The sequence below is a fragment of the Fukomys damarensis genome, unplaced genomic scaffold (genome assembly GCF_012274545.1).
Source record: "Fukomys damarensis isolate Sample0158 unplaced genomic scaffold, DMR_v1.0_HiC HiC_scaffold_26, whole genome shotgun sequence".
Classification (NCBI taxonomy): Eukaryota; Metazoa; Chordata; class Mammalia; order Rodentia; family Bathyergidae; genus Fukomys; species Fukomys damarensis.
Window position 1 is genome coordinate 25,317,469 of NW_022900938.1, and position 27,838 is coordinate 25,345,306.

Consider the following 27,838-nt stretch of genomic DNA (forward strand, 5'->3'; position numbering starts at 1 on the left):
AGCAAAAGGGAGAGAAAGGGAAAAGGGGAGAGGGAGGGAGAAGATGGGGAGAGGGAAGGAGAGAGAGAGAGAGAGAGAGAGAGGGAGGGAGAGGAAAGGTGAGGGGGGAAGAGGAGGAGAAAAGAAAAAGGAAAAGGAAGAAAATAATAGCTTTAATGAGGCTAGGTATAATTGCAGCACTCTAGAAGGCTGAGGCAGAAAGCTAACAAGAGCAAGCCCAACCTGGGCAACTTTGGACTTAACAATATCCTGTCTCAAAATTAAGAGGTTGGGGATGTAGCCCAGTGCAAAGGCCCTGGGTTCTATCCTTGGTCCCAACAACAACAAAAAAAGGCTTACTGAAATTTTAATCATTTTAAGTAACATGTAAAAAATGCTTTGAAAAGAAAAAAAGTACAGTACAATTTTTAAAATAATAATGTAGGACCGAGGATGTAGTTCAGTGGTTCCACCACCTGCCCTGCAAGTGAAAGGTCCCGAGTTCAAACCCAGGTACCAAAAAATTAAAAAAATAATAATAATGTCACCAGATATGGTGGTGCATGCCTGTAATCCCAGCATTTGGGAGGCTATAGCAGGAGAAATGCCAGGAGTTCAATGTCAATCAAGACTACATAGAGACCCTGTCTCAAATAAAATTAATAATATCACTAGATTTTAAGTAAATGGATAGAAATTCTTGTTTTTCTCTCCAAATGATTCACAATAAAAACCAATTATCATACTTTTTGCTTATGATACCTAGACTCCAATAGAAACTTTTTTTTTGCCATCACAAGGTCAGGGGTCCTAACAAAATAATATCTCCCATTAAACAATAATAAAAGCAGAAATGGAATAGATGAACTCAGAAAGAGACTATCAGAAAAGTCACAACATTATAGTTTCATTATTAAACTCAAGGCCAGTTGTGGTGCTACACACCTGTAATTCCAGCATTCTGTGAGGCTCAAATAGAAGGATCGCAAATTCAAGCACAGACAGGACAATTTACTACTTAGATCTATCTCAAAATGAGAGGGGGGAAAAAAAAAACCTGGGCTCAATCCTCAGCAGCAAAAAGAAAAAAAAAAGTTTTTGTTCTTAAGCTGAAATTAATGCTAATAATAAATTTAAGTATACTCCTTTCTGCTTTTAAAAGATAAAAATCAACTCTCTAAATGTTTTTCATTCTTAAGTATGTTTTCATTCTTTTGAAGCGCAACAGATTTTTTTCATTAAAACCCTTCAAGAGCCATTAGTGGCTACAATGATATTTTATAATCAATAGTTACAGTTTTAGAGTACTTTTCCCTGGGGACCAGTGTCTCTGAAATTGATAGGAAAGTCTAGAATTAATTATTGGAAGTTACTTAGCTATAACACTAGATATTATTGGGTATCGTGAGAGTCCAAAAGAAAGAATGGCAAATATCATATTGTGACTGTGAAAGTTTTAAAACTTGTTTACAAATTATTTGACGCTCTTATCTAGAAGTAGAATCTATATCTCCTCCCCTGTGAATGTGCATCCATCTGAGCAACTCACTTAAAACTACCAGGATACATCTGAAGCGACACTGTGTACTTCCAAGACTGGCTCCAAAATGACTCTACAGGTTCTGCTTTTGGGCTGTTCACTCTGGGGTAAGTCAGTCTCCACATAAAATGTCCAACTTCAGATCAGCATGCTGGAGAAGCCAGAAGCAGGCATTCTGATCAACAGGATCACAGCTCCCTGTGCACAGCCAGCCTCAACTGTCAGGCCCCAGTTAAGCCATGTTAGACCTCCATCTAAATCTGGGCTTCAGATGACTGCAGCTGCTGCCAACAGCTCAGTACAAACACATAAGATAACCAAGCTGCCCTTCCAAAACTGCCAAATGCGAGCAAAATAAAATGGTAATTTATTGCTATTAAGCTCTGGACAAATCTGCTGCATGGAAATAAGTGACAAGCAATAGTAAGTATTGCTACAGTAATAATGGAGTACTTTAATAGTAACAGTAACAAACCCTGTTTATCCATTTTCCAGAAAGGAACATTAGACCAGCAGAGTCCTCTCAATCCTGTCACAACCTACATGAAAACACTACACTGAGTGACTCACTTAATTCTAAAGAATTCAGCTTCCAGAACCACAAATATGAAAGTTAGAAAGGTTAACTTTCAGGTCCCCTTTGTCTTCAGTACCCATAATCTTTACAGCCTTTAAATTGTCTCCTGACTAGATAAAGATGTGGTTTTTTAATAAAATGGAGTACTGCTCAGCCATAAAGAATGGGAAACTAGAGACATTTATAGCTAAGTGGATGCACATTGAGGACATACTCTTAAGTGAAATAAGCAGGACACACGTGTATAGCTTCTCTGGTGTGAAAAACTGAAAACGTAAATAGGGATCAAAATGTAAACTGATACTGTTTAATAGGAAGAAAATGTCTAAAGGAGTAGGGGAAGTGGGAGGGATAGGGGACAGGAAAGAAGGGACAAGAAAAAATATGAGAAAAGGAAAAACATATTAACAAAGTCTTTGTAGGTAGGGAAGGATGGAGGGGGTAAAGGGAGGGCAGGGGAATGGGGAAAAAATAAGAACCAAGATACATCATGTAAAGGTACAAGATCTTAATGACAAATCTAACTGTACTGTTTACCTAAAATGTACCAATAAACTTAGTGGAAAAAAAATAAAATAAAATAAAATAAACCCTGCAAAAAAATAATAAATTTGTCTCCTACTCTCCATTTTTGTTTTTATCATGTGACTTTTTAATCATGTGATTTTTCTATTTCTAACTCAACCTTTGAAAAGCAGTTTAAAACCATAAAGCAAAAACCTGTTTTATATATACATGAATACATATTTTAGATACAAATTTTTGGATATATTTAATATTTAAAATTCTGACCACAATGTTAAACAGAAATTTTACTGACATTATTATTAAAACTCTTCTATGGCTCTAGGTAACAGTCTTTATACTTTTTATTTTAAAGGTTCATGTGCACTTTTATAATCAAAACGCAATTTATTAAAATTTAAGAGGCCAGGGCCAGGGATTTAGCTCAATAGTTTCACCATCTGTCGCTAAAACGCAAGGACCTAGTTCAATCCCCGGTAACCAAAAATAAGTAAATAAAAATAAAATTTAAGAGGCCAAGCATAGTGACATACACCTGTAATCCCAGCACTTGGGAGGCTGAGGCAGGAGGATTGCCATGAGTTCGAGGCCAGACTGGGCTACATAGTGCATTCAAGGCCAGCATGAACTTCACAGCAAGACCCTGTTTCAAAAAAATTAATAAATTTTTTAAAATAATAAAATTTAAGATACCTGTATCCTATGACCTAGCAATTCTATATCTTAGAAAACTATTTGTACATCTACAAAAAAGATAAAAGCATTATATCCTTTTTTTTTCCAGGGGTACTAGAGGTCAGACCCAGGGACTCACACATGCCGGGCAAGCACTTTCCTAGTTAGCTATATACTTCCAGCCCATGGAAGCAGTATACAGTAGCTTGTAACAAAGATTAGAAACTAAGAAAATTATTGAGTAAGCTATAATATATTCAAATTTTATAATATCATACAATAAATGGAAAAAACACCAAAGAAAAATTTGCACAATATATTACAGAGTAAATGCAGGTCACAAAACAGTGTAGCATTTTTTTATTTATTCACACCTATGTGCACAAACATACACATTGTACATTTGGATAAACGTATAGTTAAATAACTATACAGAAATGGATCTGTAAAGAATATCCAAACTATTAACTGTAGAAACTTTGAGGAAAGACTAATATTAGGAAAGATAAACAGGAAATGTATTTTATTTGAATTGTCCAGCAAAACAATTACAACGTAGTACCACACTACTGAGGCAATTTTAATTAAAATTTGAAAGATCATTCTCTAGTAACTATTTCCTATGGGAAGATGAACAGAAATTTCTATAATGTGACCCATAACAACTCTAAAATTCAATGGAATTCTTTCTACACGTGAAGCTGTAGGATAGAAAACATTTATGAAGGGCCAATTTAATATCTGATCTATGATAACCACTTCATACATGCCATCCCATTTAATTCTATCATTATTAGAGGCAAGAGTGAAAGGTAGGTCTGCCAAACTCTAAAGTTTTAAGTTCTTTCCAAGACACATATATGCCATCTTGGAAAAGAGATGAAGAATTAACTGTGAAGTCAAAGAAAACAGAATGTTTCTATTGATTCCCTTAAAAAAAAATTTAGTGATTTTTTTCAATCCACTTCCACCTCAATACAGTAAAAGTTATCTTAGCTACTATCAAAAGAATAAAGTATTGTGAGAATAAGGTTAAAATGAAGTATCAAAGTTCTCACCATCAAAAAGGATTTACCATGGTATCACATTGAGACAATCATAATTAAGGAGCAAATGACTATATAAAACATGTTATACACATAAATTTCTGAATTACATAGTTCTAAAAGGAATGACCACAAACAGGAGAGAACCTAAACACACTGATTAGAACCAAAAGTAATTAGCCGGGTGTGGTGGCACATGCCTGTAATCCCAGCACTCAGGAGGCTGAGGCAGGAGGATGCTCTGAGTCCGAGACCAGCCTGGACTATTGAGTTCCAGGTCAGTGTCAAGTACATAGTGAGACCCTGTCTCAAAAAAACAAACAAACAAAAAAAGTAACCCTTTTTTTGTTCACTACTTTTGGTTTGTTTTTTGCTTGTTTGTTTGTTTGTTTTTGTTTCTTTGAGACATGGTCTCACTATGTACTTGACACTGACCTGGAACTCACTATGTAGCCCAGGTTGGTCTCAAACTCACAGCGATCCTCCTGCCTCAGCCTCCCAGTGCTGGGATTACAGGCGTGCGCCACCACACCCAGCAAAAAGGGGCTACATTTTAAAACCTTTGATATCATCCTAGAAATTACTTCTAGAAGAGATTTAAAATTGGGCTTGGTGGTACACACCTGTAATCCTAGCATTCAGGAGGCTGAGGCAGAATAATTGCCACAGAACAGTGAATTCAAGGCCAGCCTGAACTACACAGTGAGGCCCTTCCTCAGAAATAAAGGCAGGGTTTCGGGAGGCCAAGGTTTAAACTCTCACTATATATACACACAAAGGGATGAGCAACTAAAAAATACAATGTTGTTATAGTGCGTTTATATACAGTTAAAGTCTCTAATGGAAATTTTAAAACTAATCTGAAGAATTAAGGCCAAAACAAAAATAACTGTCACTTCTTCCCAAGACAGAGAACAAAGTATCTATTTTGAAGATTGGTTTGCTATGTGCCCAGAAATCACATTCAATTAGTTACCAAGTCTGTTCTATACCTGCTAAAATAACATGAAAGTTCTTACTTATGATATATAAATATAAAATTATATATTTATTTTGTTCTAAATTAAAATGTTTAAATACTGTATTCTGTACGATCACTAAAATATTGTATTAGGCAATCATTTTCTAAACTTTCTATTGGCAATAGATAACAGGCTCCTGTCCTAGCTAGGTGGCTTTAGTCAAGCAAAAGTACCTACATACCCATTCATACTTCACTCCTCATTTTCCCAGAGCTCACCTTTTGATATGTTATTTTTGCTCCCCACCAATGCACTTATAGCAATAAAGCAGTATAAAATCACATCCATTAATAACTGCTTTCTTCTTTGGCATATGAACAATTATCATTCTTACTGCCACCATTCCCCTCCCCTGCTTCCAAATGAAATTGCTATGGTTTTAACTAATACAATGTTTATATGTTTTTGGAGGGTTGGGAGGGTTGTTATGTTTCGTTTATTTTTTAACACAGGGTCTTGCTCTGCAGTTCGGGCTGGCCTTGAACTATGTAGCCCAGGCTGGCCTTAAACTCACATGATCCTCCTGCCTCAGCCTCCCCAATACTGGGATCACAAGTGTGCACTACTACATCTGGCTTTGTTTTGGAAAGTCATTATTTTAAATATGAATAAATTCTCCACATTTGCCATTATACCAATATTGTTTTTAGAAGTTAATTTGGGGGGAAGGGGTGGTTGAATCCAAGATCTTTTCAATGAGCTATATATACTCAGTCTTTTTTTTATTATTATTATTATTTTGAGTCCAAGTCTTACTAAAATGCTCAACTGCCCAGGCTGGGCTCAAGCCTTCAATCTTCCTGCCTCACAGCCTCCCAGAGTGCTGAGATTATAGGTGTGTGCCACCACTCCCAGCTTTACAACTAACAATTTAAAAAGAAAAACAAAAATTCAAACTAATCATTTATGCCAGTTTTTAAATACTTCTATTTCTTTAACAAACACATATAGTGCTTACAATATGCCAAGTACCGCTGCTCTAAATGTTTAATATATTAACTCATTCAATCTTCCTACTATTCCCATGAAATAAATAATGTTATTATCTCCATTTTACAGATAAGGAAATTTGAGAGAAGTTAAAATACTTGCCCAAGGACACACTAGTAGGAACCAGACTTCAAACTTCAGCAGCCTAACTTCAGAGTCAATTTCCTAAGCAGTACACTAAACTGCCTCTCCATCCAATGAAAACTCTTTAGAACTGTTCAAGACTCCATAAAATGCTGCATTTTGTGGGAGACTTTGTGAGGGGGAAGGGAAAATACTAATATAAAATGTAAATTTTAAGACATTAAATCACAAAACTGCCACAAACATCCTTGCAAACAGTTATATTTGACTTAGTTTATATGATCAACTCAAAATGGGTTCAAAAGATTTGCCCGTTTAAATGTAACTTTTTACTTCAACTATTAAAGATATTAAATGGAATATGACACTGAAGTTTTATAAGCATCAAAATCATAATTTTGTCTTATAAATTATATACTAAAATATAAGAATGTGTTTCAAATTATTCTTTTTAAAATAATCTTTGACCCATAAGATATAACTATTATGAAATGAGAAACACTGTCACATTCATATTCTCTTAATAATTTATCCTAGACAATTTTTTAAACAATTTCAATATACATATGAAAATTATTTGGATAAATTTGGAGATATTTTCCTAGGACAAATCTCTACCTCCCACTTCTAAACTTTAAAAAAAGAAGTAAAAAATCTAGTTGAAGTTCTTGTCCTGTCGCCCAGTAACTATGTGATACAGGATTCTCAGAAGCCCCTGGACATTGGGTGTTCTTGTATATTGGAGTGAGGAACTTAAACTACAGAATATCTTCAAGTCTTTACAGTCCTATAACTTTTTAAATTCTATTTTTTTTAAGTTTTAAACTTTAAATCTCACCTCATCTGAAGAATCTGCTTGTCCCAATGTTCCTGTTGCACCTGCAAAATCTTCAAATGGGAGAAAAGTAAGTTGTTCTTCATACCTTTATACACCGACTTACTTAAATTTATTGAAACATACAAAAATCAAAAAGCTAAGTTTTATTATATTAGACACTTCATTCTAACAATTATTTTGGCAAAGTTCAACATTTATAAATACATTTGGGCCTAATATGTTGATCCTTCAATAGGAAACCTCCAATGAAAACACAGATTTAATTCAGTAATTACAAATGGTATTTCATGGGGCCAGGGATTTAGCTCAGTGGTTCCACCACCTGCCTCACAAGCACAAGGACCCGAGTTCAATCCCCGGCACCAAAAAAAAAAAAAATGGTATTTCAAAAAGATGTCTTTCTTTTTATTTTAAACCATAAAGTAAAGTAAAACACTGAGCTAGTAAAACTGTGGGCTACTAGTGAATAGTAACTGCCACATTTCTATTCAGTTAGAACCAAAATCTTAAAAACTAACCAAATTCCATTAGGGAAAGTACATTTATTTCTTTGGTCAATCTGTTCTTTCTTCTAAATTTTTTACTCTTCTTTAAAAAGTGGCATTGTCTTAGCTGAAAATAAATTTGTTCAGTAATGCACAAAAATTCGGGGGATTTTTGTTTGTTTCTTTGTTTCTTTGTCTTACAGAAAAGTCACTACTGTTCCATTTAAATACTAAGACAAACCTTGAACAGCCAGAGTACTGGTACCAGCAGTTGGCTCCTGCATGCCATACACAAGCTTATCCTCAGGATATGTGAGTCCAGAGCTCTTCAAAGCTATAAGGTATTTTTCATGACTCTTCTTTGCACAAGCATTTTCTCCAAGACCTAATATTTAGAATAATTTAAAATCAGAAGAAATATTCCATTCAATATCTAAGCAAAATAATCTCATTAACTAATATACATAGATAAAATAGGTGAATATTCTAATGGAAGAGAAACTCTATAATAAAGAACATAAATAGTTTCAGTAACATTTTTATGCTTATGTTTGGTAGTAACCCAGAATGCACAGCATATTTATAATAAATATCTGAGAGACTATGTGCAAGACACAAAGGATACAAAGATTAGAAAGATGTGATCCAGCCTTCAGGGAACCTAAGAACCAGTGATAAAGAAAGGAGGCAGATAATATGGTAGATGCCAACAATGTAGCAGACTTCACCTTTGGTTTGACAATCTCTATTCTTCTAACACCAAGCATTCAGACTTATCCAAAGTAGAGTACTCAGGAAAGATAATACCTGAGTGAAATTTTCAAGTAGTGTACTACAAATGAAATTATTTTTAATTGCTGTTATTTGAGGTTTTTTGTTTCTGTGTATTTGAGACAGGATCTCACATGTAGTTCAGGTCAGCATATGTAGCCAAGGCTGGCCTCAAACTAACAGCAACCCTCCTACCTCAGCCTCCCAGTGCTAGAATTATAGGCATGCACCATCACACCCAGTCATTAATTCCTGTTTTTAATCAAGCTTTTTATTATATGCTTAACAGAGAAGAAATTAAAAGTATAATTTCTAATGAAATATTAGATAAGACAATTTGATTATCAAAATATTTTTGAACAGTTTAGGTTCTACAATTAAATAATTCTAAAATTTTAAGCATTTCAGCTTACTACTTATTGCTAATCTTTCTTTTGTTTTTAATATATTATATAGGAGGATAGTAAGAGAAAACAGGTTGATAATTGAGAATTCTTGAAAGGAAAAATTATTCTGTATGTAGAAGCTAAATTTCCATGGCATTTGCCACCTCTAGGTACTTTGGGAATCTCAAATTAAGTTCTGAATCTCTGATTATATAAATGTGTAAATGATTTTAATATTTGCTGCGCTTTTTTTCTTGATAGCATCAATACTAGCAACAGAATGATTAATTTTCAATCTTTGTCTGCCCTTGTTTAAAAAAATCCAACACAGATGAAATAAATGGGAATAGTACCCTCTTTCAATTCAAGGCCAATATTTAAAACAACCACAAGGCCAATATTAAAAACAACCACAATGACACAATATTAAAAACAACCACAAATTATGAAGAATAAAAAGACTAGGAGCTGAAAGTACAACTCAGTGATATAGCTTTTGATTGGCAAGTGTGAGGTCCTGAATTCTATCCCCAGCCCGCCCCCCCCACACATACACACAGAGGAGAAAAGAGGCAGCAGATGACAAAATTTCTCCTGGATAAACAAAGCTATGTACTGATCTCAATAATGACAGATATTCACCTAGCAAAATGTATTTTGTCAACCCCCCCACAATTCTGAGAAAAATGAATGCATTTTTTTCAAGCAAAGAAACTGAGGCTTAGAGCAATAACACAGATAGCCAGTGAGTATGCAAGAACAGTTGAAATGAAGCTAGACGTCTACACAAATATCAAACTTTTGAGTCAAAATCTGATTTGATTTCCATTGCTGAAAGCTAAATGAAGATTGTTGTTATTGTTTAGTTTCAAGAAATAAGAATTTTTTTCAAATTATAAAAATAAAAGAGGACAACTGCCACAAGTCATTCCTAAAATTTATGTTCCCACAACAGTTAAGAATGATCTGCTTGGCCTGTAATCCCAGCACTCGGGGAGGCTGAGGCAGGAGGATCGCTGTGAGTTCGAGACCAGACTGAGCTACATAGTGAGTTCCAGGTCAGTCTCACTACATAGTGAGACCCTGTCTCAAAAAACCAAAAAAAAAAAAAGAAAAAAAAGAACGATCTGCTTGATCTCCTTCTCAATAGTTCATGGTTTCTAAAACATTTTGTAGTATGAAGAAATAATAGATGTCCTGATATGATCTTTATCTCTCCAGCTTCATCACCAAAGCTCAAATAAAAGCCACCATTATTTTTATCCTAGACTGCTGCCTTTGAACTGCTTTTCCTGCTCCTTCCAATTTCTTCTTGGCGAAACAATAGGCCATCTGTTTGAATCATACATCTCATCATCTCACTCCTAAGGTTAAAATATTTCCATGACTTCCACTACATTTCAATTAAGATATAAAAACTGCCCATACTGGATCCTGGTCTGAATCTAGTACAATGGGGCAGTCGTGTTTGGGCCACTGTCCTTCTGGATTCATTTCACTTCACCACCTTCACCTTTTCAATCCCTTAGAAAGAAACTGAGTCATTCCCATCCATAAATATCTCCACCTGCAATCTAGGAGGTGAGTGTGTACTTTATCATGGCTTCAGTTCATTAAGTTTCTTGGATTTACAAATCAATGTTTTTCATCCAATTTGGGTGAATTCAGTCATCATTTCTTCAAATATGTGGGTCTCCAATAGCATGCTTGTTAGATCACCGGATTCTACTAGGCTGAGGCTCTGTTGTGTGTTTTTCAATCATTTTTATCTCGGTTCTCTAGATTTGATAATCTGTTGACCTACATTCAAATTCACTGGCTCCTATACCCTTATCCAACCACCTGCTAAGCCCATGGGATGAGATTTTCAATTGCATTATTGATATTACAAGAACTTTTAGTTCTAGAATTTTACTTTAGTTCTTTTTCTTTAATTTCTTTGCTAAGATTCCTTCTCTCTTCACTCAGTAACACTATATTTTCCTTTAATTCTTTGAATATATTTTTATTAGATGCTTTAATGTCTTTATTAAATCCAACATCTTGGCCTCTTTAGGTCAATTTCTAGTAGCTGTTTTTTTATAAATTATAGCAATACAGTTTTTGTTTTTGTTTGGTTTGGTTGTTGTTATTGACATTGTTGTTTACATCCACACAAGACAACCACTCTATCACTGAGCTACCACTTTAGGCCTTTTTTAAATTTTCTTTTGAGACAGGGTCTCATTAAACTGCCCAGGCTGGCCTTGAACCTGCAATCTTCTGCCTCACCCTCCAGAGTAGCTGGGATTATAGACATAGACTACCAGCTCTGCTCCAGTTTCTTTTTTCTTTACATGTCTCCTAGTTTTTATCATAAATGGAAAGTCTAATGATAAATTATATTAGATTCAAGATTGTTTCCTTCCTCTAAAGCCTAAATTTTATTCTGGAAGATTGTTCAATCATAAGTTGATTACTCATGAATGCTGAGTTACTTTGTAACAAACAGATCTGTAGGGAGTTTAATGTGTCCAAAAGACCCTCTATATTACAGGAATCACCTCCAAACTTTGCCTTTCTTGCACACAGTTAGGGTTATAGGCTTTTTTAAGACTGACCTAGACCAGACTTTATACTCTAAGATTTGGCCCTCTGGAGTCTCAGCTACATGACTGGGGTAACTGCAAGATCTCTCCAATCTGAATGGACCAAAACTCCAGCACTACTTGACTTCTAATATCTCCATTCAGTTTCTGACTCCATAGTAGTCACGCTCTGGCAAGCTTAGGAAGCCTCATACTGTACATAGGTAATCTAGTCCTCAGCCAACTAAATGTCTACACGGGTTCCTCTTCACATCCCAGTATTCTGCCCAATGATTCCAGCAACTTCAGCTGTCCTGTCCTGAAATCTCTACAGGACCAACACACTCTGCTACAATGCCAATTTGCCAGAATAAAGTTAGGAAGTGTTCCCAGAGAAATTGTGGAGCTCACATTTATTTTCTCACTCAAGAGTTTAATCTCATGCTGTTGTCCAATGCTTTAAAACAAGTGCCTCATCTTTTGTCCAGTCGTATGTTGTTTATGACATAAGGGCAAGTCTAATAGGCAGAAGCAGATGTCTTCTACTTAAAATTTAATCCCACCTCTTTACCACATAACTCCCCCCATTTTCTAGCTAAATGACTTATTCTCAACCACTATGTTTTATTTTAAATATTGCTTCCTAATAAATAATGAATTTAAAATTTAATTCATCACCTACCACACCATTGAAATCCAGCTCCCCTTTTTGTAACCACTTGTTCTGCACTTTCACTGCATTTACTACAGTTTCTAATTACACAACTTTTTGGTTTTAAGTTTTATTAATGTTATCTCACTTATTAGATCATAAGCTTTATAAGAACCAGGATAGGATCACATGGTATACTTCTAACTTTCCAAATAAGCCCAGAGTCAAGAGTATAATGAATGCTTAATAAGAATCTGATGAAAAAGTAAACATAATAGGTAAGACTATCTAACATATGGTAAATAACACACTTGAAAAAATTTGTGATTCTAAAGATACATGATAAACTTCAATTTTCAAAACATCCTGTTAGTACCAGTAAGAAAAAAACACAATTGAAAAAACTGATAAGGCTTTTAAATAATTGATACATTTACTGTTATATCACCTAGGCAGAATAAAGGTATTAAAACTATTTTTTTTAAAAAGACTATTTTCTACCACCTGCCTGGCAAGCACAAGGACCCCAGTTCAACCCCTGGCACAAAAAAAAAAAAAAAAAAACTATTTTCTAATATGTTATACCAGGTACACAAATATTCAACAATTTTAAGTTTTATACTTGAAACTCTGTATTATAAAATGCTCAGACATATAATTCTGAAGTTTAGAATACAAAAAAATAGACAAAAATGGTTACTGATTTAAAAGGGGGGTAAGAATATAATTATGAATGTCACAGCAAAAGATAAGGAGACCTGAGTTCTCCCACATAAATCAGTTGTAAGTTCTAAAGCAGTTCATTTAATTTTTCTGGAGCTAAGTTATCTCATCTGTAAAATAAAAATTTGTCCTAATCACTTCCAGATTTAGCATTCTATGGAAAATCTACATTTTACTCTTACATTCTAAAATACAATACTTTATTATAGTAATATGAATAAATTATAAATTCTTGTAACATTTTACTCACCAGAAGTTAGATCTTTGTAGTTCTGTTGGTTTGTCAAAACCTGAGTAAGAACAGACCTCATTGCTCCTCCCATTTTAGTTAAGTCTTCTAAAAAGGAAATTTGAGGTTCCAAAAGCTGAAGGACTTTGTTAAGGTCTTTTTCTGATGGTACATCAGCTGCTAAAAATTTTTAAAAAATACATATGCATTTATTTATATATAATATATAATTAAGGGTAAATTTCTTTTAAATACGTCACTTAGAATAATAAAATATTAGAGCCAGGTGTTGGGGGGCACACCTGTAATCCAGCTCTTAGGAGGCTGAGGCAAGATACTTAGAGCCCAGCCCAGGCTACACAGAACAATACTTTTTATTCTTTTAAAATTATAGTGGCTTAGATTATAAATATTTTATAATCAATAATCAAGTAAGTCAATATAAGTACTCTGTTTAGAAGACTGGTATTTTCCCAGCACTCAGACTATAGTAGACTTGCTCAAAAATTCAGTCCTCCAAAAAAAGTAGATAAGAAAAATAGGTCATTAGCATTTAATTGGAGTAAGAAGCATTAAGATCATGTATCCACTCCCAAGAAGACTGTAAACTGGGCTGGGGATGTAGCTCAGTGGTATTGTGCCTGCCTGGCAAGTGCAAGGTCATGAGTTCGATCCCTGATACCAGAAAAAAAAGAAGAAGAAGAAGACTATTAACTGTATGAATTGCAAACATGTACTAATAAAATTTTTAAATTATTTAAAAAACAAGAAGCATTTAGTTTGAGGTTGCAGGTCCTATACTTCCAGATACATAAAGGGGGCCATAAGATCATTTCAAAATAGAGAGTATTTAAGAGAAAGTTAAGGTCACACACAAAATTAAAAGAGACAGAATTCAAATGTATTGAGTGCAATGGAAGAATATTAAAACAAAATTATGTTGGCTCTAAATTTAAACTTGTAAGGCAAAAAATTCATCTTCTATCATACCCCAAAAACAGACTCATAGTAGCTGAAAGTCAAAAAAACTACTGTTTTTATAAATAAGAACAATTTTACTAAAACAAAAAAATACCAGCCAAGATATGCCCAGTATTGAGAGAGAAAAAAAAAAAACTTGGCTAGCAAATGAGAAAGGATATTAAAGATGAAAAAAAAAAAGAGAGAGAGAGAGAGATGTGTTTAGAAAAGCTGTGCTCTAAAAGGAGATGAATAAAGATTCGGAGCTTTATAGCCATAACTGATTAAAAGAATACAAAAAGTGAGCTAAGGAAGGGTCTGTATGCCTAGAAAAGGGGATATTAATTTCATTCATTTTTTTTTTCTTGAGACAGTTTCTCTATGTAGTTCAGGTTGGCCTCGAACTCACAGCAATCCTGCCTCAGCCTCCTCAGTGCTACAATTATCTCCCCGCCCAGCCTCATTCAACATTGACTCAGTGTCTAAAACCTTACTTTGAGCTGGGCATAATCCCAGCATTCAGGAGGCTGAGGCTGGAGGATCACCATGAGTTTGAGACCAGCCTGGGCTTAATAGGGAGACCTTGTCTCAAAAAAAAAAGAAATAATAATAATAAAGCTTACTTCTTCAGTGGAAAGCTAATGTTCTCTAAATACTATTCATTTTTACATTCTCCACAGGTCTTATGCAGTAACAAAATAGATGTTTAATGAATGCATGCTTTAACTTTCCAAGTGCTTCAACATAAGCTCCAACAATAGTATAAGGATTACAGGCAGAAATGAAAAAGCACCTGTGAGAGCATAAGACTTCTAAACTTCCATAGCCTTGGATTAATTTATAGTGATCTCTACACAAAGTAGAACAATGTGAGGAGTCTTCTGTTTTCTTTTGCACAAAGAGAAATTAATGCTAAGAAATTAATGAGAGAGAGAGGTAATAGAGGAAAATGTCATGAACTCATATTCATGAAACATCTTTAGGGGGAAAAATGCTTCTACTCATTCACTCATGTTTTCAGATAACGATAACAGTAATTATCACAGTTATGTATTTATGTTATCTACTTTTTTTACTAATAAATGTCAAAGGATAAAATTAATGTAACATACTTTTATTTTCCCAGACAGGGTCTCACCATGTAGCCCACGTGGACTTCTAATTCACAGCAATCCTCCTACTTCAGCCTCCCAAGTGCTGGGATTACAGGTGTGCACCACCACATCTATCTTGTAATATGCTTTTTGGGTGGGGGAGTATTGGGGATAGAACTTGGGACCTTGTGCCTGTGAGGCAAGCAGCAAAACCACTGAGCTAAATCCCTGGTCCCTATAATACATTTTTGTGTGAAGTATTATTTGATTAAACTAGTGGCAAAATATAAAGTTCTTACAACAAATGATTTCTACTATTTTCCTAAAATAGGACACTTGTAACACAAAATGTAAATTCAAAAAACATATCCTATTAACTAGTTTATAAGAAACAAAACACAAGTCAATGTTAACATCTCAGCTAGTTTCTGGTTCCTTCATTACAAAGAGACAGTAATTTGGCACCAAAATAGTTTTCTATATCTTAAGATATATATTCTAAGAGAAGCACTTAAAGGTTTTCATATTTGTACATAAAAAGTAGAGATAAGGAAGTATAATAATAGCTTGCTCATAATAAAAAAAACAAGGTAGTTTTAGGAATAATGAAGATGTTATACTGTCACACTTTAAATATGAGGACAAACAGAAGTTAAAAATGAATGCCACAGTTTCAAACTGATTAAATTGTAGCATTCAATAATTTTAAACAAAAACAATACACTCTCAGATGAAATTCATTAGAAATGTAAAAGATACCATTAAAAGTTAATAAATTTGTTTGATAGCCAGCTATGGTAATCAGCTATTGTATAATCCCAGCACTTGTTAGGCTGAGGCAAAAGGACTGCCAGTTCAAAGCAGGCCTGAGCTATATAGTGAGTTCAAGGACAGCCTAAGGTACATAGCAAAACCCTTTCTAAAAAGACAAAAAAAAAAAGAGGAAGGAGTAAGTTGGTTTCATACCACTAACTGATATCTAATTCACAATGTCAAACTGAAAATTTTAAAAGACCTAAATCCAAATATTTAAAGTGCATTATGATTAATCTTGAAAGGTAAAAAGAATATCAGTAATTTGAATGTTTCATCTCTTTAATACTACTATCATGATGCATATAACCATACATTTTACCCATAATATGAAAGTGAGCAATCTGACCCTATTTTAAGTTCTTATATAAAATATATAAACAGGAATAAAAATATATACAAGCTTCTATCAAAAGAAAAAAGATTAGGACAATAATAGTTTATCTTCTAAAAAATCTAAATTAAATTCAAACATTTCCAGAGATTCTCAATTTCTGCTTCATATAACAAATTAAGTCACTTTAACCTCATAAGATGAATAACTTCCTCATCTGTAAAAAGTCAAGTAAGTCTGAAGTTTGGTCAAAAACATCCACGACTCTAGAGGCAGAATGCAACAAATCATGTCTACTACAAGGTATCTATCAAGTTTTATCATTTATTTTAGTGTATTTTTATTGAGTTTCTATATTTTATAGCCATCTCTTTTACAATGCTAAGCACACACATATACATACATATATATGATGTATACAAAACTTCACCTCATTATTAATGTTAATGCTAAAGATTTGGGAATTGGGAACTTAAAAGGGATATTCACAAGGAGTTGATTAAAACATACCTGGTTCATTATAGCCTTCTCTTAAGTACTGAATAAGGCAAAAAATAAATCGTGGGAGAACAAATTCAGACATCATCAGTAAGTCTTTGGGAACACAGGGGATATTTGAACTGGATTTAATTTGATGCCTTTTGCAAAACCTGTACGGAAAAAGAAAATTTTAAAAAAGAAATCAACAGAAATGTCCAACTAGCCAAGAATATATTACTTCTATTTACAGCATTCATAAACAAAATATAGACCAATATCAAAGCCAATATAATCTTTTATTATTTTTAAAGCACTAAGTTAAAAGAATATAGTTTTAATGGGTCTTTATAAAAAGAAAAAAAGATGGCACTCAGGGAGATTTTTCCTAACAGAAGAACATACTAGCTAGCTTCCAACTAGAATACAAAATGAAAATCTTATTACAAGATTTATATTTTTAACTGCAATTTATTACTTTCAAGTACTATGTTACTACTTTTACCCTTTATAAACCACTAAGTACAAATTGATCATTTCCAAAGAATTTACATTTTCCATTTAACTATTTCTAATATACTGCATTAATCCATAAATGATATAAATATTTAAAAAGAAAAAAAGTTCCCCAAGCTTAACATCATTAGATTTAAATCCCAATGAAATTAATCACAAAGTAATTCTAAAGTTCAAGTGGAAGAGCATATGTGTGAAAAATATAAGCAACTCTTAAAAAGATGATTGATGATAAAGAGCCTGCAAATACAGTACAAAACTATTTTAATTAAAACGCTGATAATCTAAGAACATCAACAGACCCAATGGAGTCCAGGAAAAAATATACATAAATTTGTAGCATCTCAATTCAAAGCAGTGGGCAGAAAACTTTTAGTAAACTCCTTCAGGACAAACTGATTATTTAAAACAGGAAGTAAATTTGATTCTTATCTTACACTATACACAAAATATATCCCAAATAGATTTAAAATCAAATATGAAGAAAAAAAAACAGTTTTTGTTTTTGTTTCTCCAATACTGGAGATGGAACTCAGGGCCTCACACTTATACTGAGCTAAATCCCCAGCCTTTTTTTGTTTTGTTTTGTTAAGAGTCTTGGCTGTGGGTGTAGCTCAAAAATACTGTGCTTAGGATATATAAGGCCCTGGGTTCACTCCCTGGTATCCCCCCGCCGCCAAAAAAAAAGACAGTATCTCACTAAATTCCCTGAACTGACTTCCAAATTGTGATTCTCCTGCCTCAACCTACCCAGTAGCTAGGATTGCAAGTGTGTACCACCACATCTGGCATGATGAAATGGTCTTATCAAACAGTTTAACTTGAATGACACCAAGTCTTTAGGGCTAAGTTCATTTATAAGAAGTGAGATAAAGGAACAAGTTAAATGAGCCCCAACATACAAACACACACACACACACACACACACACACAAAATAGAAAGAAAAAAAGAGGCAAAACTAGAATGTGGGACATAAACCTGGCATCGTGGTACACACCTATAATCCCAGCATTCAAGCCCAGCATGGGCAACTTAATGAGACTCTGTCTCAAAATGAAAAATTTTAAAAAGGGATAGGAATGTAACTCAAGGTGAAAGCCCTGGTTTCAATTCTCAGAACCACCATAACCACCAAGAAACAGTAGGACATTATTTACAAGACAGCTGACTCCATTTCTGTAACCTGGCAAGAGTATGGGAATAAAGTGGGTAGGGAGCAACTCTAGGATAACAGGGACTTGAGATACCCAATGATCACATGTAATATATGAACCAGTTTTAAGAAACCACCTTTAAAAAGCATTTTTTAGACAGATCTGATCATAAACTGGGCATTATTAGCTCATTGCTGCTAATTTTACTAGGTATAATTGCATTGTGGTTACATAAGAAAATATGGCTATTTGATGACATTACAAGTATTGATGACAGTAAATAATGCTAAACACTGTAATTGGTATTGAATAGGAGAAGTCCTTGTCTTTTAGATTATATAGAGAGAGATATTTATAGATGAAATGCTGTATGGGACTTGTTTCCAAAACATGTGATGGAGTAAAGAGAAGTAAAACTATACCAACATCAGATATGAATTACTAAGTGCTGAAAACAGGACATATCAGATTTAATTTACATTAATCAAAACCAGCAAAGTATTCAAATCTGATTTTGAAGGCACCAATTTAAAAGAATATAGTTTAAATTTGTCTTTAAGTAAAAAATGGCACTACAGGAGTTTTCCCCTAAAATAGCCCATACTAGTTTAGTTCCTTAGGTTCACTGCTTTTATGAACGTTGTAATAAAAAACTAAAAATTGTTAAACAAAAAATACCCATAATTTCAACAGATGAATACTGAAGTATTCCAGGGTGAAATGACATGAACCGAGGATTTGCTTTAAATATTTTACCAAAAGAAAAAAAAAAGCCATTGAAGTAGACGAGACTAAAGTCTTGATAAAATGTTGACTTTGGTAATGACTATTAAATCAACGTCCTACTTTCTTTACCTTTGTGCATGTTTGAAATCTTTTATAAACATAAGATTGCCTTTTACAGCTTATAGGCTAATTTGCTGCTATAAAGCACGTTCAGAAATTTTTATTATATACACAGAAGTATAATCTGGTTTGCTGAGACTTTAACACTATTTCTTAAATTTTTAAGTAGTCACAGCTGGGCCTGGTGGCAAAGATCTGTAATCCTAGCACTCTGGGAGGTTGAGGAAAGAGAATCAAAACTTCAGACCCAGCCTCACCAATTTAGCAACCAAGACCATGCCTCAAAATTTAGGCAGGAGGACTGCTGCGATTTACAGGCCACCCTGGGCTACATACTGAGTTTAAGGCCAGCATGAATCAGACCAAGACCCCATCTCAAAAAAAAAAAGAAACTAAAATTAAATAAACATTTAAAAAATTTTAAAGTTTTCAATGTAAATGTTCATAGCACTAACTTAATATTTCTATTTCTAGAAATTTATAATTCAGAAATACTTCTACATTTGCAAAAAATATATATACAAAAAAGATGTTGATTATATTAGTTTGCAATGTGCAGAAATTAAAAACAATTATTCACTAATTCATTAATAAAAATATGTTAACACTGAGATTCCACCTCACCCCACAAAGAATGGCTGCTATCAAGAAATCACACAATAACAAATGTTGGCGGGGTTGTGGGGAGAAAGGAACCCTTCTCCATTGTTGGTGGGAGTGCAGACTAGTGCAACCACTATGGAAATCAATATGGAGATACCTCAAAGAGCTTGGACTGGAGGTTCCATTTGACCCAGCCATCCCTCTGCTGGGTATCTTTCCAAGAGAACTAAAAGAATCATATCACAGAGAAGTATGTGCACCCATGTTTATAGCAGCACAGTTTGTAATAGCTAAATCTTGGAAACAGCCTATTTGCCCATCCGTTGGAAACTGGATAAAGAAGTTGTGGTTTTTCTATAAAATGGAATATTACTCAGCCATAAAGAATGAGAAAATAGATTCATTCATAGGAAAATGGATACATATTGAAGATATACTCCTAAGTGAAATAAATAAGTCACACATGTGTAAATACCGAATAGTTTCCCTGGTGTAAATAATCTGCAACAATGCATAAGATTCTAATAAGATTACTGACATTTAGAAATGGGAACAAAGGAGCTAAAAGTGTAGGGAAGGTGGGATGGGTAGGGGAAGAGTAAAAAGGGAAAAGAAAAAAAATGTGAGATAATGAAAAGATGAAAATAAAGTGTTTGTAGATGGGGAGGGGAGGAGGGGGTGAAGGGAGGGCAGAGGTAAGGGGAAAAAATGAGAATCAAGACTTCTCATGTAGAGGTACAAGATCCCAACAATGAATGTAACTGTACTGTATCCCTAAAATGTACCAATAAACTCAATTAAAGCTGAAAAAAAAAAAATAAAAATCAAAGTATGTTAAACTATGACAGATCCACAAATGTTTGCATTTGTTTAATAAAAAATTAAGACCAATAAGCATGGGAGTATCTAAGACAAACTGATAAAAGAGTTGTATAGTAGCATATAGATTATATATTTTAAAAAGAAAACATTAATATAAGAAAAACATATTCCAATTTTCACAGAAATTGATTGGCATATAGCATTTTTTCACCTACATTAATTCTACCCATATTTGACTTTTGTATAACATATGGATAACTTTTTAATTGACAAAAAAAATTTAAACCAAAAAATAGTAAGTAATGCCATACATGCTGCTTTAATTCCACAATTTAAATCATTTACTTTACCCGTTTTTTAGTTCATGAACCTCTTTGAGAATGGAAGTCATAATTCCTTAAGAAAAAAAAAAAGACACATACAAAAGACAATTCAGAGTATTCACACAAAAAAGACACTATTCAGAGTATACACACTGCTGCAGTCTACCAACCCATAGGAGCTCCCATTTGCAAGGTCATAGATTACACTGCAGGGATAGAGGCTCCTCAGTCCTTAAGACAGACAGAGGAGCAGGACCTGAGCAGCTTCCATACTGCTTTTGCATCCCACCCCAGTATCACATCCACATCTACCACACTAAAAGTTTAGGAAGCATTATGCCTTAAGGTCCAAATCTTGACTTAAATGGAAATTAAGAACTTCCACTTGAAGAACATAATAGCTAAATAAAATCGAGGAAAACTTTTAAATTGCTGTTGTTTCTATAAAAGTTTCTGAAAATAAAGTAGAACTTGCCCATAGGATAGTTTAAGAGAGCCAGTGGTTGGTCATTCAAGAGATGCAGATGAAAACAGAGATTCCACCTCATCCCAGAAAGAATGGCAGCTATCAAGAAATTAATCAATAACAAATGCTGGTGGGGCAGTGGGGATAAAGGAACTCTTCTCCATTGTTGGTGGGAGTGTAGACTGCTGCAACCACTATGGAAATCAATATGGAGATGCCTCAAAAAGCTAGGATTAGAGGTCCCACTTGACCCAGCTATCCCTTTTCTGGGTATCTTTCCAAAAGAATTAAAACAATCATACCACAGCAAATATATATTCACCCATGTTAATAGCGGCACAGTTTGTAATGGCTAAAACTTGGAAACAACCCAATTGTCCATCAACTGGAGACGGGATAAAGATGTGGTTTTCTATAAAATGGAGTACTACTCAGCCACAAAGAGCGAGAAACTAGACACATTTATAGCTAAATGGATGCAGACTGAGGCCATATTCTTAAGTGAAATAAATAGGACACACATGTATAAATACCAAACAGTTTCTCTGGTGTGAAAAACTAAATGTATAAATAAGGTTCAAATTGTATAATTTATAATGTAAAAGAAAAAAGATTTAAAGGAGTAGGGGAAGTGGGAAGGGTAGGGGAAAGAAAAGGGAAAAGAAAAAATATGAGAAAAGGAAGAAATGGAAACAAAGTCCTTGTAAATAGGGAAAAGCAGAGGGGTGAAGGGGGTGCAGGGGAATGTGGAAAAAATAAGAACCAAGATACATCATATAAAATACAAGATCCACATGATGAATGTAACTGTACTCTATGCCCAAAATGTACCAATAAACTTACTGAAATAAATATAGACACTTCACATTTTTTTTAAAAAAGAGCCAGTGGTGGTCTAAAATAATTTAGACAATTAAAGAGCTCATAAACATGAATATGAAGAGAGAAAATATACAGAAGGAAAGCCAGAAGAGAAGAATGGGAAAGCATACTGGATACAAAAACTAAAGGATGTAATGAAAGACTTGAGAGCTGAAAAGCAGAAAAACAAAGGATTACAAGGCACTAAAAGCTCTCTTGGACACTTTCTGAATAGGAAAGAACTCAATTCAAAAGAGTAACTGGGCAAAGAGTGAAAAACAGTATCAACAGTGTCAAGTAGCTTTGAGGAGTGAAGTTTCAACCTGGAATAAAGCCCAAGAGCAGCAGGAATTCAGAAATTAGGGTTACAAGACTGCTTCAAAGGACTACAGACTAAAAAAAAAATTAGTAACTAGAAGAATAAAGAACCAACCTGGAAACTAGTTTAAGTAAGGCAAGGGCTATGGTTTTCATAATTGTCTCCCAAAAGCCTATGTGTTATAGGCTTCATCTCCAGTCTATAGAGCTACTGGGAAGTGGTGGAATCTTTAAAAGACAAAGCCTAGCTGAGTGTGGTGGCATACACCTGGAATTTCAGCACTCAGGAAGCTGAGGCTGGAGGATCACTAAGATTTGGAGGCCAGCCTCCGCTACATAGTAAGTTCAAGGCCAGCATGAACTTCCCAGCAAGATCCTGCTGTAAACAACCCCCTAAACAACCCCCCCAAAAAAAAAAAAAAAACAGAGAGACTGAGCACCTACCTAGTGGGACGGATGTCTTCCAGTCATGTGGCAGACAGGCACATGCCAATGAAGAGAACATTAGGACCTTAGCCCTTTCCTCCTTTCTCTTTTGCATGACCAATGTGAGGTAAACAGTGTTGTGCCTACAATGCACTGCCTCACCACAGGCCCAAAAACAACAGAGTCAACCAATCATTGACTGAAAACCTCCAAAACAGACCTTCACACCCATCCCTTCTCAGGAACCACACTCAGGACCTTGTGCTTGACAGGCATGTGGAGCACCACTGAGCTACATCCCCAGCCCTAAACCTTCATTCTTTATAAGGTAATTATCTCAGGTATTTGTTACAATAACAAATTATCCAAAATACAGTCCAATTATCCAATATGGATGTAACATACTATATAAGGTTGACAAATAAAATTCAGTTTTATATTTCAAGTTGAGCATAATGTAGAAACTAAAACATCTTACATCAAGTATGCTCAATAAAGCTTTGATGAAAGAAAGCAAAACATAAAAGCTGGTCTCATGAAGCTAACTTTCTATTAGGGAGGGGGTTATAAATGCAACAAAGAAACAAAAAATTGTGAAAATATCTGATAGTAATAAATCTTATTAAAATAACAGCAGTATGTGCAGAAAATATGTTAGGCTCCTTTAAAATGAGTTTGTCAGGCAAGGACTTTCTGAGAGGTGATATTTCAGCTACAGGCCAAATTACATGAAAAGGTCAGGCATATGAAGCTGAGTCCTGAATCACTTAGTGGGATGGGCAGCTGGAACTTGCAGGCACAGGGTGATTACTGGCAACCTCATAGTTCTCCACACAGAAACGGAGCAGTGGAAGTAGAAAACATAGTAGACTGCAGTGGCTGGTGAGTTATACAGATTCAGACATGCCCAGAAGAGGGCGAATGGCCAGTAGTCATCCTGGGAGGGGCCAACTGACCTTAGAACTCAGAACAACTGCAGGCTGGGAGTGTCAGGGTGAGGCAGAACAGAGTTCAAGTCAGCAGGTTAAGGAGCCCAATTCAAGCATGCAGTGAGCCAAGTTCAAGATGGCAGGAGGTACAAGGAGAGTTGCAGGCTGAACAAATCAGGTTTCAGGATCACAGCCAGAAGCCAACCTGAATTTCAGTAGAAATAACGGTGCAGGTTTGCTGGGATTCTCGACTAGCCCACCTTAAATCTACAACTGGCTTTCTGAGAAAATCAGCACTGCTCTGCACTCAGTCTGACCACTCTGTCAATCAGTGACAACAGAGACAGGATCTAAAGTGGACATTTATTTCTTCTTCTGGTTTTTTTCTTTACTTTTTTCTTCATTGTTTGTTATTGATTTTAAGTGTGTAAACATTATTTCTAGTTTTCTTCTCGTTGTTCTGTTCTGTTGTTTTATTTCTTCCTTCTTCTCTCTTAATTGCCTGTCTTAACTAGTTTCCCAAAGTTCTCATAATCTTCCTTCAGGGCCAGGGATTTAGCTCAGTGGTTCTGCTGCCTGCCTCACAAGTGCAAGGACCCAAGTTCAATCCCCGGTACCAAAAAAAATGTCATAATCTTCCTTTGTACTCCAGCCTTGCTTGCTTCTAATATATATATATATGTATGTATATGTGTATGTTTGTTTTTTGTTTTTGTTTTTTTGCTCCTAACCCTTTTAAAAATTTCTCTCCTGACAGTAAAAATTACCATACTGGGAACATATAAATTTTCTAATTGTTTTAGATTTTGTTATATAACCCACATATCTAGTTACCACAGTTTATCGTTTTCTAGGCTGTGCTTAATGCTACTGTTACTGCTGATTGCACTACTTTAGCCAAGGTAACATATTTGTGTTAATCAGTTGTTTTTCCTAGTGTGCCAAGACTGAGAATGCCTAAGAATCATAAACAATACTATAAGCCAGTGCCAAAAGAAATACGGGTTAGGCCAAATAGGGAACAACTTCTCATCCCCACTACATTGAAGAGGTAGGATTTTGCAACAGACTCAAAATCCAAAAGCCAGCTATCCCTAGAAGAGATGAAACAGATTCACATACATATCCAGGAGGTTAAAATTTCAATTCAAAATACACACAGCAGAATGAGCCAATGTAAGGAATATCAGATATAGAAGACAGGATTATAGTTAGTGATTATAAAAAAAAAAGATTTCTTAAAAATAGCAAAGGACCACAAAAAAATCAATCTAACAGCTGCCAGCTGATGCAAAGAAGAATAACATAACATTGATCAGAGTCAATTAAAAAGCAAGAGATGGTGCAAACAGCATAAAAAACCTGTTCACAAAAGGAATGGAAAACACTTCTGAAGCAGTGAAAAAGAATTTGACACAGGCCGGGGATTTAGCTCAGTGGTTCGGTGGCCTGCCTTGCAAAGCGCAAGGACCCGAGTTCAATCCCCGGTACCCCAAAAAAAAAAAAAATTTGACACAGATAAGTGAGGCATAAAACTCCAATTACCCATGATTTAAAAAAAAAATTCCTCTAAGGCATATAATAGTCAAGATTCCAGAAATTCAACACAAGAATAGAATATTAAGTTAAGAGAGGCACTAGGGATTTAGCTCAGTGGTTCTGCCACATGCCTTGCAAGTGCAAAGACCCAAGCTCAATCCCTAGTACCAAAAATAAATAAAATAAAAGTTAAAGAGAAAAGAAATAAATCACATATAAAGGAAAAGCACATCAAAATTATAGACTTCTCAACACAAACCCTCATGTCAAAGAAAGCCTACACTAGTATTTCAAGACCTAGAGAAAACCTCCAAACAAAATTGATATATCCCACAAAGTTAACTTTCAAAATTGATGGAGAAGTGAGGTATTTCCATGATAATCAACACCTGAAGAACTTCATAACAACCAAACCAGCACTCCAAAATGGTCTGGATTATTTTAATGTTAAACTTTGTAAACTATGCTAAAATTAACAATTTTAATACTGGATGTAATTGCACAAAAAGCTTGCATCTCAATCCTTGAAAGTCTAGTATTAAATGGAAAAAAACATGCCCAAAATGTCCTGGTGGACTTTCTAGAAAGAGGTAACAAACTACAATTCCATGAACCCCAACAGGATGAATCCAACAGGCAAAGCAAATAATTAAACTGGGGGGGGGGGACACAAAAGGACAATAGCATGACAAGGGTAAGTCAATACGACGTAACAGTTAAGGTCATCAAGGTAAATGGTCTCAATTCACCAATCAAAAGAAATAGACTGGCAGAATGGATCAAGAAGCAAGATCCAGGGCTGAGGATGTAGCTCAGCACCACAGCACCTGCCTGGCAAGCTCAAAGTCCTGAGTTCAATCCCCAGTACCAAAAGAAAAAAAAAAGTAGATCCAACAATATGTTGCATATAAGAAACACCATTTAATTCAAAAAGAAATTCATAAACTGAAAGTCAAAGGATGGAAAGTAATGCTCCATGGCACAAGAAACCAGAAAAAACCAGGGGCAGCTATTCTATTTGTAGACAAAATGGATTTCAATCCAGAACTGATTAAAAGAGACAAAGAGGGCCAGGGATTTAACTCACTGGTTCTGCTGCCTGCCTCCCAAGTGCAAGGTCCTGAGTTCAATCCCTGGTACCAAAAAAGAGAGAGAGAGACAAAGGCCACTACATCCTTGTAAAGGGAACATTCCAAGACAAAGAGATAACAATCACAAATATATATCCACCAGAAGGATGTGGTAGCACATGCCTGTAATCCCAGCATTCAGGAGGCTGAGGCAGGAGGATCACTGTGAGTTCGAGACCAGCCTGGACTACTAAGTGAGTTCCAGGTCAGTCTCAACTACGTGGTGAGACCCTGTCTCAAAAAACCAAAAAAGTAAATAAAATAAATAAATATATATATATTTATATATATGCGCACCAAATACCAGCATATCCAATTACATAAAAAAAATTAAGGGACATGAAAAATCAAATACACACTAACACAACTATAATGGGGGACCGTTATACAATGTCACACTGTCAAAACAGACGGTTCAACTAGAAAAGAAAATCAACAAAGAAATACTAAAACTGAACCAAACTTCTGAACGCACAGACTTAGTAAATATCTACAGAGTATTTTACCCCACAACATTGGAATACACATTCTTCTCAGCTACTCACAGGATGCTCTCCCATACTCTTATGTGAAATAAATCAGACACATATTTAAATATTGCATTGTTTCTCTCATGTGAGAACCCAAAAGTGTAAAAAAGGACCAAATATACAATAGATATTGAGAAATAGGAAGACAATGTTCAAATAAGGAGAACAAAGGAGGGGGGAAAGGAAAGGAAGGGACAAGAAAAAAATAGAAGGAAAAATGGAAACAAAGCTTTTATAAACAAGGAAGGGAAGAGAACTTGAAAACGGGCGGGGAGTGGGAAAAAAAGAAGCAAGATACATCATGTACAGCTATAAAATCCCTATGATGAATGTTTTCATTGTGTATTTAAAATGCATCAATAAAAAATAATCTTGAACCTCGCAAGCGAAAGTTCCTGAGTTTGATCCTTGGTACCAAAAAAATAATAATAACCTTGAAGGGTAAAGTCACACATAACATGAACATCTCTGAAAACAGGTCTTCATGCAGATAGTTAAATAGTAAGCAAAAGAGTGATTCACAGTTCAAACAAATATTTATTCAGCACAGGTTCTAATTCAGAAAACCTGGGTCCTGCTCTGGCCCTCATATTCTACTCACTGGGTA

At 34.9% G+C, this 27,838-nt stretch overlaps 1 protein-coding gene across 1 annotated transcript in view; it reads right to left on the reverse strand.

Annotated features, from left to right (window-relative positions):
* Ubr3 (ubiquitin protein ligase E3 component n-recognin 3) overlaps nucleotides 1-27,838 on the reverse strand; it is a 188,905-nt gene that overhangs the window by 145,249 nt on the left and 15,818 nt on the right. The window contains exons 4-7 of the mRNA XM_033756366.1: nucleotides 16,801-16,940; nucleotides 13,111-13,269; nucleotides 8,003-8,146; nucleotides 7,277-7,326 (exon numbers count right to left, since the gene is read on the reverse strand). Of these exons, the coding sequence (XP_033612257.1) occupies nucleotides 7,277-7,326; nucleotides 8,003-8,146; nucleotides 13,111-13,269; nucleotides 16,801-16,940 (493 nt within the window). The remainder of the gene's footprint in view (nucleotides 1-7,276; nucleotides 7,327-8,002; nucleotides 8,147-13,110; nucleotides 13,270-16,800; nucleotides 16,941-27,838) is intronic.